Genomic DNA, 14,136 nt, shown 5'->3' on the forward strand with positions numbered 1-14,136 from the left:
TTAGAAATCCTTACTCATGCAAAACTAAGCTTGTCCTTTTGTCACAAGATATACTGCAAACTGTGGATGAAGGGCAACAAGCAGATTCCATACTCCTAGATTTCCAGAAAGCATTTGATAGTGTGCCCAACTGCCGGCTGTTAACGAAGGCATGAGCATATGGAATAAGTTCATAGATATGTGAGTGGCTCAAAGACTTCTTAAGTAATAGAACCCAGTTTGTTGTTCTCGATGGCAAGTGCTCATCAGAGCCAAGGGTATCATCAGGAGTTTCATACGGAAGTGTGACAGGACCACCGTTGTTCTCTACATACATGATTTGGCAGATGGGTGGGCAGAAATCTGTGGTGGTTTACTGATGATGATGATGTGGTGTACATAAGGTGTTGAAGTTGAGTAACTGCAAGAGGATACAAGATCACATAGACAAATATTCTAGTTGGTGTGATGGATGGCAGCTAGCTCTAAATGTGGGAAAATGCAAGTTAATGTGAATGAGTAGGAAAAACAAAACAGTAAGGTTCAGATACAGCATTAGTAGTGTACTGTTCGACACAGTCACATTGTTTAAATATCTGGACATAACATTGCAAAGTGGTATAATAGAACAAGTATATGAGGGCTTTGGTAGGGATGAAGGGTGGTCAACCTTGGTTTATTGGGAGAATTTTAAGAAAGTGTGCTTCATCTGTAACGGAGACTGAATATAGGGCACTGGTGCACCCAATTTTTGATTACTGCTCTAGTGTTTGGGATCTGTACCAGCTCAGATTGTAGGAGGACATCGAAGCAATTCAGAGGCAGGTTACCTAAGTGTTCAGGAACTTGAATTGAAACCACTGGAGGGAAGGTGACATTCTTTTTGAAGAACACTATTGAGAAAATTTAGAGAATCGGCATTTGAAGCTGACTGCCACATGATTCCACTGCTGCCAACATACAGTGTGCTTATGGACCATGAAGGTAAGTAACGAAAAATTAGGGCTCATACGGACAGTTGTGTTTTCCCCATTCTATTTGCAAGTGGAACTAGTAGTGCTATAGGATACCCTCTGCCTCTGCTTTTTGCTGATTTTCAGTGTATCTATGCAGCTGTCGGTGTAGATTCACACAAACCATGGCATCTGCAACAAAAGCTTGACTCAGTGGGCAGCTTCGGAATGCCCCCAATGTGATTGATGTGGAGCCAAAGAGCAATCAATCACCCACCTGGCCCCGGTTTGCCCCAATACCTCCTTCAAGGGTGTGCTACAAGACATCCACAACCTCACCAGTGAATGGCTGGGGCCCATAGTGACCTGCGTTTGTAATAAAGAAAGGGCAATGAATGAAACAGATATATGTTCCTTTTGTTTAAGTTTTCAATTGCTATTGTAACTTTTAAGTTATCAGTTACAATGTGTGCAAGTTCATTTGAATATTACTCCCACCAAAAACAGACATGTCATTCAATGAAAATGACACTAAATAAATTTAACAAAATGAAATTAAGTACTAATACAAATGGTGGAATCAACTGTGTTCACCAAGCTGTGGACTCGAAAGTTTTACAACACTGAAATATTAACTCATGAAAGATCTTAATAAAATACCTATCAAACAGAAAAAAATCTGCAGCAATAATGACCTACCCAACAAGAGCATTTAAGACAAATGCAGTAATGATTAATTTTCCATTAACATCTCGTACATGAACCTCCTGAAATAAAAAGAGAGCAAAATTGTTAAATAGACATCATAAAAGCTACAGAAAAACAACTTAAAATAATTAAATAATATGCCACTGGGCAATAATAATTTTCCACTGGCATGTTAAGAAGATAAAATAAATAACATGTAAAGCCAATTTAATGTAATATCTAGAATTTCAATTTGTTACGAACAAAATAAATACTATCTGGGCAGTTCCAATGCATTGCAAGAGACATAGTTTAATTCAACGGTGTTACAAATTGTAGTACACTTTGATAAAAATATGTCTTACTACTACACAATTCCTAACACTGTGAATGTGTCACGACTTTTGATCTAATATTTATCCATAATACTGTACATGAACTACAGAAACACACCCCGTCAGCAGTTTTTTTAATCTATTCTACCTACATTTAATCTGAGTTTTTTCAATCTTTCACATTCACAGTGTCTCTTTTCTGCATAGATGGTCTGCAGCTAAGCATGCTGTTTACTTGGGCTGTGGTTTATTTCTCTGTTCAACATCTATCATGAATGTTGTTCTGTCACTAATTTCTGTTACTTTTATACTCAACTATTTATTTGTGAAGCTCCGTCCAGCAGCAAATGTTTTTGCACTTCTCCTAAAAATTGAGTTATCTGTATGTTTGTGGCACACAGTCACACACATTAGAACACATTATTTACAGCTTTCAAGCTCTGGCTATTTTTCTGGGTGAAAATGAACACAATCACACACACACAACCACACAGGCATCCAACAGCACATATTGCAGACATGAAGACACTGACTATTAAGGAACAGTTGGCTGATGGAGGGGCAGTGGGATAGGGAGGGACACATGCGGCAAGGGAGGAAATAGCTCAACGCAGCAGTGGAAAAGATAGATGACTCAGTGTCTGCACAATGACAACGAAAGGTGTTCTGAGGGGACAGAGCATACACGAGATATAGAGAGGGGAAGGTGAAAGGGGGGGGGGGCAGAAAGAGGAAGGCGGAGATAGAGACAAGGAGAGTGTGGAATTGGGAAACAGTGGCGGGACAGGGGGGAGAGGGAGGTGGAGGGGGGGGGAGGGGGGAGGGGGGAGGGGGGAGGGAGGGAGGGAGGGAGGGAGGAAGGGAGGGAGGGAGAGAGGGAGGGGGGAGGGAGGGGGAGAGGGGGAGGGGGGAGAGGGAGGGGGAGGGAGGGGGAGGGGGAGAGGGCCAGTTGGTTGAAATGAGGGGAGAAAGAAGCAAATTATGAGGTCATCAGTCCCTTGTTCCAAATAAAACAATGCCCCAAGTGTGAGAATAAAACAGACAAGAATATAACACAAAATGGAAAGAAAGGGAAAACCACAACAACGAAGGAAGGACAACAAACACTAAAAGGAACAAAAGAGGACAAGAAAACAACAAAGAGATGCTAGAAAGAGAAGAGAGTAAAACAAGAGAACAGATTACAGTGGCTGGCTGACCACAAGAATAAAAAGGAAAAGCCACCCACTCTGCAACACACTAAAACCTCCACTCTAAAAGCACTAGGGTGGAGGACACAGAGGGACAAATTACGTGCTAAACCTAAGATCAAATGATAAAACCCACCCTCAAGAATGAAACATCAGCCAATGAGGCAATGTCAGATAAAATGAGTGGCAACAAGTCTGATAACCCAAGATTTCATCGCTGGGCAGTTAAAGTGGGACAGTGCACCAGATTACGGGCCACTGTCAACTCGGCACTGCACCAACACTGAGGTGGGTGCAGGTAACCGTGGGTTGCCCAAGTGTGGCCAGTGTGGAGCCGGCAGAGGACAACTGATTACCTGCGAGAGGCCCGCATGGAAGACTTCCACACATTCATAGTCTCCTTAATGACACACTGATTGTTGTGCATACTGTTATGCCATTCTGTCTCCCACAGCTGAAAAACCCTGCGGCATATGTCAGAACGCAGGTCATGTTCAGAGATGCTAACCTCCAGAAGCGGTTTCCGCGTAGCCTGTTTGGCCAGCCTGTCAGCAAGTTCGTTGCCTGGGATGCCGACGTGTCCTGGGGTCCACACAAACACCACTGAATGATGGGACCGGTCCAAGGCATAGATGGACTCCTGGATGGTCGCGGCCAAAGGAAAGCGAGGGTAACACTGGCTGATAGCTTGTAAGCTGCTCAAGGAGTCTGTACACAGAAGAAACGATTCCTCGGGGCATGAATAGATACACTGAAGTGCACAAGGTATGGCCACCAGCTCTGCAGTGAATGTACTGCAGCCATTGGGCAAGGAATGCTGTTCAATATGGCCTCTGTGGGCAAAGGCGTAGCCAACATTACCATCAGCCATCCAACCGTTGGTGTAAACCACTTCAGAACACAGAACACTTCAAGAATCGAGGCGAAGTGACTGTGGAGAGCTGCAGGATTAACGAAGTCCTTAGGGCCACACCAAAGGTCCAGGCAAAGCTTCGGCCTACAGCTAAACCACGGTGGTGTACGTGAATTGATTTCGAGGAGACGTGGTACAGGCAAGGACTTCAGTTCAGACAGAAGCGATCGCACGCGAACTGCAATCATTAGTCCTGACCTGGGCAGCCTATGCGGGAGGTGAACTGCCTTGGTTTGGAAAAGAAGATGGTAATTAGGATGTTCAGGAGAGCAATGAATGTGTGCAATGTAACTGGTGAGCAGTTGTGCACGTCTGATCTTCAGTGGAGGGGTGGGGGAAGAGAGGAAGGTGGAGCTGGAGATAGACAGGGTGTGAGGGGGACAGGGAAAGATAGGAAGGTAGGGCTTAAGACACAGTCAGGGACAAGGACAAGGAGGGGGAGGGTTGGGGGAGAGGAGAAGGAGGCAGAGGAGAAAGGAGGAGAAGAGAGGAGGGGGGGGGGGGGGGGAGAGGAGAAGTGTGTGTGTGGGGGGCGGAAGGATTGTGAGAACACATAATGTGCTTGCAAGACTATTTCCACATGCATAGTTCAGAAAAATTTGTGCTCGAAGGGAGTTTCAAATGGCATGCGTAGTGAAGCAGCTGAAGTCATTTATGTTGTGGTGTGCAACATGTTCGGAAACTAGGCGGTCAAGTTTGTGGTTTGCCATAGTTTGGCTGTGGTCATTCAAGTGAATAACCAGTTGGTTATTTGTTAAGCCAACATAGAATGTTGCACAGGAACCGCTCCATAGCTGATGTACAACTAGGCTGCTTTCAAGTGTGGTCCTGCCTTTTAAGGGGGCAGGAAATGCCTGTGACTAGACTGTGGTAGGTGGTGGTGGGTTGGTGTGTGGAACAGGTATTGCACCTGGGTTGTCCACAAGGGAATGAACCATGGGGTACATCACTGGAATAGGAATGGACAAGAATATTCTGGATTTGGTTCAGGCAGACAAATCGTAAAGCTAGCTGTACACCATCATTTCAGGATCAGTAACACGGTTTCACAATCAATGAATTTCATATAGACAAATAATCCAGAGTTTCTTAGCAAGAATTTCCAGAAATAAAACCATGGGCAACAGAATAAATCAGTTATGGAAATTTGTCAATAATTGAACAAATCCATCAAAGTTAAGTAGCATACTCTTATACAGTGGAATCTTGCATAGCAAGCATAATTTGTTCCAGAATCTTACTCGTAGTGTGAAACACTCATTAAGTGAAACAATTTATCCCATATAAAAATTAATGTGAAATACAATAATGTGTTCCATGCTAAAAGTTTTATCTTATTCATGCCATTTATTCAAGGAAATTATAAACACACTACTATGCACTTTATTATTCATAATACATAACCTAATTCTTCTTCACTAGGAAGCTATCTATAGTAATTTGTTTCTGCTAATGCTTCAACACTTGGTGAAAATGCAACAAAGCATTTTTGTCAAACTTGTAGTGCACATAGCCACTGCTTTAATGGGGTGACGATTTTCAACTGATGCAACCAATCACCACACTTTCAGCATTTCTCTTATTGCGCCAGAAGACTGCTGCTTTGCTGTTAACTGCCTCTTCCTCCTCCTCCTCTTTCTCTGAAGAACTCCTCTCCACAGCTTCCTGCTGTCAAACACACTGCAACTCCATAAGCTCTTCAGTGGTCATTTCTTGGTTATGATCTTCTACAAGCTCATCGATATCATTGTTATCAATTTCTAGTCCCATGTTCTTGTCCAAAGACACAATCTCATTGACTACGGACTCCACAGGTACTGACTCAAATGCCTCAGAGTCACATTCGACAAAGCATTGTAGCTAAAGCTTCTTCCAAGCAGACGTGAGGGTTCTTTTGGTGACCCCTTTCCAAGCCTTTCTGATCATCTTTTAGCAGGCGGTGACGTTGAAGTGATATTTCCAAAACTCTCTGAGAGTGAGATTGGTAGCTTCAGTCAACTTAAAGCAATGCTTAAAGAGCACTTTAGTGTAGACCTTGAAGTTAGAAATACTGTGCTGGTCCATAGGCTGGAGTAATGGAGTAGTGTTGGGAGGCTGAAATTAGATTTTGATGAATTGAAATTCTTCTAGGAAGTAGTCTTGTAGGCCTGGAGAACGGGCACAAGTGTTGTCCATAACAAGCAAGACATGGAGTGGCAGATTCATCTCAAGCAAATATTTTTTCCCCAAAGAACCAAACACTTCATTGATCAAATCACAAAATAGATCACATGTCAGCCAAGCCTTGTTGTTGGACCTAAACATCACATTCAACCTGCTCTTCTGGACTTTACACTTCTTGAAGTATCATAAAGTTCCTGAATGGTAAACATGCAATGATTTAATTTTCAAATTGTCACTTGCATTGGCACAGAATAGCAGTGTGAGACAGTCTTTCATTGGCTTGTGACTGGAAAATACATTCTCCTCTGTTAAGCTTTGAAATCTTTTTCCACAATAGACCCATCTCATCACAATTAAAAGCATGTTGCTGCAGATAACCCTCAGAATCTATGAGCATCTTGAATTGCCGATGAATTTCTCTGCTGCCTTTGTGTCGGAGCCAGCTGACCGTTGTTCTCTTAAACTCCTCAAACCACCCATGGCTTCCCTTAAACATTTCTTTGGATGCTGATGATCCTGGCGTCTTCCTAACAAGGCCAGTAAAAATCATTCTTTCCTTCTCACAAATGATGTTCTTGTTAATAAATTGCTTTTCATTTATCCATATAAGGAGCAACCTTTCAACATCGTCCAGAATAAGAAACCATAGTTTAGATAATCTTTCACTCCCTTAGAAGCATGTCTCTCCTTAATCTTGTACTTGTTCTTGTGGATAGTGCAAATAATTGATGTAGACAGACTACATATATGCATGTTAAATCGGCAACACTCACACCATGTTCACGTTTTTCAGTGATTTTATGTTTCATTTCTAAGGTCATTTTCTGTCTCTCATGGTTGTCTTCTTGTGGCTTTATCTTCGCGGACATTTCTATGAAGGTTATTAAAATTATGCACAAAAAAAAACACAAGTATAGAAAAATGTGTAATGACCAACTGCACTAAGATGGTAGCAGAAGAAGCACTACATCCTGACTGGAGTATGTACTAAAGACATTGTTCATATGCTGCTGCTGAAAATGAAAGGTGTTCATATTGTTGAACACTTCCCCACTGCATGTGAACAGCTGGTGACGTCACTTCAAATCGTCATCACTCATCAGGCGAAACATCGCTCATTAAGTCAGTAATTTTTTTACAATTTGTTTTGCTTGCTACGTGAATTGTGCATTATGAGAGGAGCTCATTAAGCAAGGTTCCACAGTACATCATTAAAGCAGATTATGCGACTCTATAAAGTTGTGTGTTAACTAGCCCTACCAGTCAAAATAGACAGACATTCAGTGAGGACGGTGTAGGGCTGAAAAAGAGATTTGTTACTGGTACTCTGATTTGCTTATTCAATCTGAGTTATGGACAAATTTTAGGCACCTAATTCAACAGCGGCTTTTGTGAAATAAAAATGCAAGGTAGATAGGTAAATATAGAACCACAGTCTCAATCAGAGGAGTGAAGAACATCAGCAGACAAACTGTTCTGACATGATTACAAATTTAAAAGTTTTGTAATAAATTGCTGTCACTGACCTCCAGAAAATGGTGCCACAACTGTTCCAAACTTTGGAGTCGAGAGACGCAAGCAAATGAATTACAGGGATATGCTGCTGGACACAAACCAAGTGTCGCAGAATGGAATGCTTGCTATCTAATAAAGTGATTGAAAACGTATCATTAACACGATCTAAAGTAGGGGAAGGAATCAACTGACCCTATCGACATCAGTTGTCGGCTTCGTCTTGTGATGTAATGATGCTGTGGTGTTTGAGGTCATATATGCACAAACAGGAAGATAAGAGAACAGTGACAATATTTCTTTGCAGCTCTGTTTTTCTTTGGACTGTAGAATGGAGTAACACACTGATCTATAGCACAGCCCAAGGTCTAGGTAAAGTTGATAGGTGACTATTTGGTTGTGAGTTGGCTAAGTTGACAAATGTGAATACAAAATGTTTGTTGTGGCGAAATACCAATCTGCAGAGTAGCTCAAGGCATAGGTCAGTCTGGAAGGTGACTTTTTAGCTGTGAGGTGGTGAAGCAGCATCAAGGGCTTCAGTTAATCCGAAAAAACATGAAATGATTAAAAAAAAACATTGTTTACAGTGTTTTTAAATATTTATTATAGCAGCCTCAACTGCAAACAGTCACACTTGGTAACTAGTTTCACAAGTAATGATCACCTTCAAATGTAAAAATAAGGCATACGATTTGATAGTGCATTACATTCAAGTAAAAAATTGAATCTGTTGTTCACCAGCAATCTCACTGAAATTTAAGTATTGTTTCTTACAACACAATGCAGTGTTGCAGTTCTCAACTTCATTACATTAGAATTGGCCTATTACTGTGCTGTGTGTTTGTATTAGGTAGTCACAAAACGGAAGGCCCTCAGAGAAGAACATTGTATGATGCTGCTGTCAAGTGTAAAGTAATTCTTTATGCTGAAAAATATGGTAAAAGGAGAGTGAGACGAGTTTAATGTAGCTTAAAGAAGAAAGAGAAATTGGCATTATTTGCAAGTAATGCTACTAGAAATAAATCCACTGGCCCTTGCAAAGGAAGACATCCTGATGCTGAAGTAAAAATTTTGGAAGTCATCCATGAATTGAGAAAGAATGGGAAACCTTTTTTTTTTTTTTTAGGGCGCAAAACTTCTATGGTCATTAGCGCCCAGCCCGTGACGTAGGAAACAGGAAAAAAACGAAATTTAAAACCAGCAGCAATGGGAACAAAGTCATAAAATTTGAGAAACTAAAGGCAGAAGGAATGCTTAAAAATCCACTATAGAAAGGGGTTTGTTGTCCCAAAAAAAAAAAAAAAAATTTCAAATGACTGACGTCATTTCACTGTCACTAATAAACTGGAGAACGCGGTCGGCTGAGCGCGTGTCATCTGCTAAAATCGACGATAGATCAGGCGATAGCTGTAGACGGGAGCATAACGGATTAAAATAGGGGCATTCAATTAAAAGGTGTCTGACTGTCCACAGCTGAGAGCAGTGGGGACAGAGTGGGGGAGGATCACCGCTTAAAAGATGTCGATGGCTAAAAAGACAGTGCCCTATCCGGAGTCTAGCTAAAATTACCTCCTCCCGACGACGCGTTCGGGAGGAAGAGGTCCAAGCGCAAGGAAGGGCTTTCACTTCCCGCAATTTATTATGGGGAAGTGTTGACCAATGCGCATGCCTTAAATGAGCAACTTGGCAACATAAACCGCTCCGTAGATCGGTAATGGGAAGCGACTGAATAGCTGGCCGAGGAAGAGAGACTGCAGCCTTGGCCGCTATATCGGCCGCCTCATTCCCACAGATACCAGCGTGTCCCGGGAGCCAGAGGAACGCCACCGAGACGCCCCCCAGGTGGAGCAAGCGCAGACAGTCCTGAATCCGGTGGACCAGAGGGTGCACAGGGTAAAGAGCTTGGAGACTTAGGAGAGAGCTGAGAGAATCTGAGCAGATTACGTACTGTATCCGCTGATGGCGGCGGATGTAGTGGACAGCCTGGAGAACAGCGTAAAGCTCCGCAGTATAAACCGAACACTGGTCGGGAAGCCGAAAGTGATTTGGGGTGTCGCCAACCATATAGGCACTCCTTACACCTAACGATGTTTTCGAGCCGTCGGTGTAAATAAATGTGGCGTCCGTCATTTGTGCACATAGAGCAGCAAATGCCCGACGGTAAACAAGTGTAGGGGTACCATCCTTGGGAAATTGACATAGGTCTCGGAGCAAGTCGATCCGGGGACGGAGCCAAGGCGGTGCTGTACCCCAAGTTGTCAAGAAGGTTTTAGGAAAGCGGAAGGAAAGAGAATGGAGCAGTTGACGGAAGCGGACTCCCGGGGGTAGTAGGGAGGAGGAGCGGCCTGCATACCCTACATCAAAGGAGGCGTCGAAAAAAAGGTCATGGGCTGGATTAGCAGGCATGGAAGACAGATGGCTAGCATAACGACTCAGAAGGACTGCCCGCCGATTGGACAGCGGAGGTTCAGCAGTCTCAGCATAAAGGCTTTCCACAGGGCTGGTGTAAAAAGCTCCAGACACTAAACGTAATCCACGGTGGTGGATAGAGTCGAGACGCCGAAGAATAGACGGCCGAGCAGAGGAGTAGACTATGCTTCCATAATCCAATTTCGAGCACACTAAGGCGCGATAGAGGCGGAGAAGGACCACTCGGTCCGCTCCCCAGGAGGTACCATTCAGGACACGGAGGGTGTTAAGGGAACGCAGACAGCGAGCCGAAAGATAGGAAACGTGGGAGGACCAGCACAGTTTTCTGTCAAACATAAGACCCAAGAATTTAGCGACGTCGGAAAACGGAAGGTTGACAGGACCTAGATGTAAGGAGGGCGGAAGAAACTCCTTACGTCGCCAAAAATTAACACAAACGGTCTTACTGGGTGAGAAACGGAAGCCGGTTTCGATGCTCCACGAGTGGAGGCGATCGAGACATCCTTGAAGACGTCTTTCAAGAAGGCTGGTCCGTTGAGAGCTGTAGTAGATCACAAAATCGTCCACAAAGAGGGAGCCCGAGACATCAGGAAGGAGACAATCCATAATTGGATTAATGGCGATGGCAAACAGTACAACACTCAGCACGGAGCCCTGGGGTACCCCGTTTTCTTGGGAGAAAGTACGGGAGAGAGTAGTGTTCACCCGCACCCTAAATGTGCGCTCTGCCATAAATTCGCGAAGAAAAAGGGGCAGCCGGCCCCGAAAGCCCCAAGAGAACAGTGTGCGGAGGATGCCTGTCCTCCAACAGGTATCGTATGCTCTCTCCAGATCAAAAAATATTGCTACCGTTTGGCGTTTCCGGAGAAAATTGTTCATGATATAAGTGGAGAGAGCAACAAGATGGTCAACTGCAGAACGATGCTTTCGGAATCCGCATTGGGCTGGTGTTAAAAGACTGCGGGATTCCAGCCACCAAGCTAAACGGTAATTCACCATACGCTCCAAAACCTTACAGACACTACTCGTGAGAGAAATGGGGCGATAACTAGAGGGGAGATGTTTGTCCTTTCCAGGTTTCGGAACGGGAACGACAATAGCTTCCCGCCATCGCCTGGGAAAGGTACTGTCGGTCCAAATTCGATTATAAAGGCAAAGGAGGTAACGCAGACTATGGGTTGATAAATGCAGCAACATTTGGACATGGATACCATCCGGTCCTGGGGCGGAGGAGCGAGAAGAAGAGAGGGCATGTTGGAGTTCCCGCATGGAGAAAACAGTATTGTAGCTTTCGTGATTTTGAGAGGAGAAAGCAAGCTGTCGCACTTCCGCTGCACGTTTCTTCGGGAGAAACGCTGGCGTGTAATTTGAAGAACTCGAAATCTCAGCAAAGTGCTGACCCAATGAGTTAGAAATTGCGACGGGGTCCACTAAGGTATCATGCGCGACAGTGAGCCCAGAGACCGGGGAGAAACTAGGCGCGCCTGAGAACCGTCGAAGCCGACTCCAAACTTCCGAGGAGGGAGTGAAGGTGTTAAATGAGCTAATAAAGAATTTCCAGCTTGCCTTCTTGCTATCGCGGATGACGCGACGGCATCGCGCACGGAGCTGCTTATATCGGATACAGTTGGCCAAAGTTGGATGGTGACGGAAAATGCAAAGAGCACATCGCCGCTCACGTATTGCATCACGGCATGCCTCGTTCCACCAAGGAACTGGGGGCCGCCGGGGCAATTCGGAGGTGCGTGGTATTGAACGTTCCGCAGCTGTGAGAATAACGTCGGTAACATGTGTGACCTCATCGTCGACGCTGGGAAAGCGACGGTCATCGAATGTCGCTAGAGACGAAAAAAGTGTCCAATCGGCTTGGGCAAACTTCCAGCGTCGCGAGCGCATATATGGCAGTTGAGGCTGCAGTCTAAGAACACATGGAAAGTGGTCACTTGAGTGTGTATCATCAAGGGCGAACCATTCGAAGCGCCGAGCTAGCGGAACAGTACCGACCGCAAGGTCCAAATGAGATAAATTTGTCGTGGAGGCAGACAAAAATGTGGGGACCCCAGTGTTGAGGCAGACTAGATCCGCTTAGTGGAAGACGTCTAGCAATAGTGAGCCACGTGGACAAGGATGCGGAGATCCCCAAAGCGGGTGGTGGGCATTAAAGTCCCCAACCAGCAAATAGGGGGGTGGAAGCTGATCAAGAAGATGAAGGAGATCAGCTCGTGCCATTGGTGTGGACGATGGAATGTATACCGTACAAAGAGAGAACGTGTATCCAGAAAGGGAAAGACGGATGGCGACAGCTTGGAAGGAACTGTTTAAGGGGAGTGGGTGATAATGGAGAGTATCATGGAGAAGAATCATGAGTCCTCCATGGGCTGGAGTGGCTTCAACAGAGGGGAGATCATATCGGACAGACTGAAAATGAGGGAGAACAAAGCGGTCATGGGGACGCAGTTTTGTTTCCTGAAGACAGAAGATGACCGGTGAGTAGGATCGTAAGAGGATCGATAATTCATCCCGATTGGCTCGAATGCCGCGGATATTCCAGTGGATAATGGACATAGGGTGAACAGGAAATGGAGGAACGTGACCAAGGGTGCTGTCAACTCAACGACTGCTCAGACCTTGCGACCGACAGCATGGAATGGCATTCAGTCGAAGGCAGAAGATCCTGATCCATAGGTTGGTCAGGAGCAGCTCCTGCCACCAGCGATCGGCCGGTTGACCGGCCACCAGCAGTGCGCCTCGGCGACACAGAAGACGGCCGAGGGCGAATTCCGCCAGGTGGTGCTGTAGATGGGACATGCCTTGGCGGAGAAGGAGAGGAACTGTGTTTCTTCGTAGCCTTCTTGGAAGTATGATGTTTAGATGAAGGAAGAACCGATGGTTGTGAAGTTGCGGTACGTAAAAATTCTTCACGAGAATGCTCTTTTTTCGAAGACTTGGTGTCTGACTTTTGGGCTCGAGATTTAGCAGAACCCGACGAAGGGTGAGCCATTAAGTGGGCAGGTGAAAGTGGTGAGGTTGAACGGGCGATCTTTGCGCTGGCCGATCTGACGACCGTGGTACTAAAGGTGAGGTCGCAAGTCTGCGTGGCCGCCTCCTTTGTTGGCCGAGGAGAAGCAAGGACAGTGCTGTATTTTCCTTTCTGAGGCACGGTGGGCTGTCGACTGGCGAATAATTTTCGAGCAGCAAGGGTCGACACCTTTTCCTTCACTCTTATTTCCTGGATGAGCTTTTCGTCGTTAAAAACGGGGCAATCTCGAGAGGAAGCAGCGTGGTCACCCATACAGTTGATGCAGCGAGGGGATGGAGGTGGACAAGCACCCTCATGGGTATCCTTGCCACACGTAACACATTTGGCCGGATTTGAACAGGACTGGCTGGTGTGACTGAACCGCTGACATCGATAGCAACGCGTAGGGTTTGGGACATAAGGGCGAACGGAAATTATCTCATAGCCTGCTTTGATTTTTGATGGGAGTTGAACTTTGTCAAATGTCAAGAAGACAGTGCGGGTTGGAATGATGTTCGAGTCAACCCTTTTCATAACCCGATGAACAGCCTTGACGCCCTGGTCAGACAGGTAGTGCTGAATTTCTTCGTCAGACAATCCATCGAGGGAGCGTGTATAAACGACTCCACGCGAGGAATTTAAGGTACGGTGCGGTTCCACCCGGACAGGGAAGGTGTGGAGCAGAGAAGTACGCAGCAATTTTTGAGCCTGGAGGGCACTGTGTGTTTCTAACAACAGGGTGCCATTCCGTAATCTGGAACAAGACTTTACAGGACCCGCAATTGCGTCGACACCTTTCTGAATAATGAAAGGGGTGACTGTGGAAAAGTCATGACCTTCGTCAGACCGAGAAACAATAAGGAACTGTGGCAACGACGGAAGAACCGTCTGTGGCTGAGACTCAGTGAACTTACGTTTGTGAGCAGACATAGTGGAAGGTGAGGAAACCATTGCG

The 14,136-nt window shown here is 45.2% G+C and overlaps 1 protein-coding gene across 1 annotated transcript in view; it reads right to left on the minus strand.

Moving 5' to 3' along the window:
- Nucleotides 1-14,136, minus strand: part of LOC124619357 (protein SYS1 homolog) — a 49,669-nt gene that overhangs the window by 17,954 nt on the left and 17,579 nt on the right. Inside the window, exon 2 of the mRNA XM_047145677.1 lies at nucleotides 1,632-1,699. Coding sequence (XP_047001633.1) covers nucleotides 1,632-1,699 — 68 coding nt within the window. The remainder of the gene's footprint in view (nucleotides 1-1,631; nucleotides 1,700-14,136) is intronic.

Source organism: Schistocerca americana, chromosome 6 (genome assembly GCF_021461395.2).
Source record: "Schistocerca americana isolate TAMUIC-IGC-003095 chromosome 6, iqSchAmer2.1, whole genome shotgun sequence".
Lineage (NCBI taxonomy): Eukaryota > Metazoa > Arthropoda > Insecta > Orthoptera > Acrididae > Schistocerca > Schistocerca americana.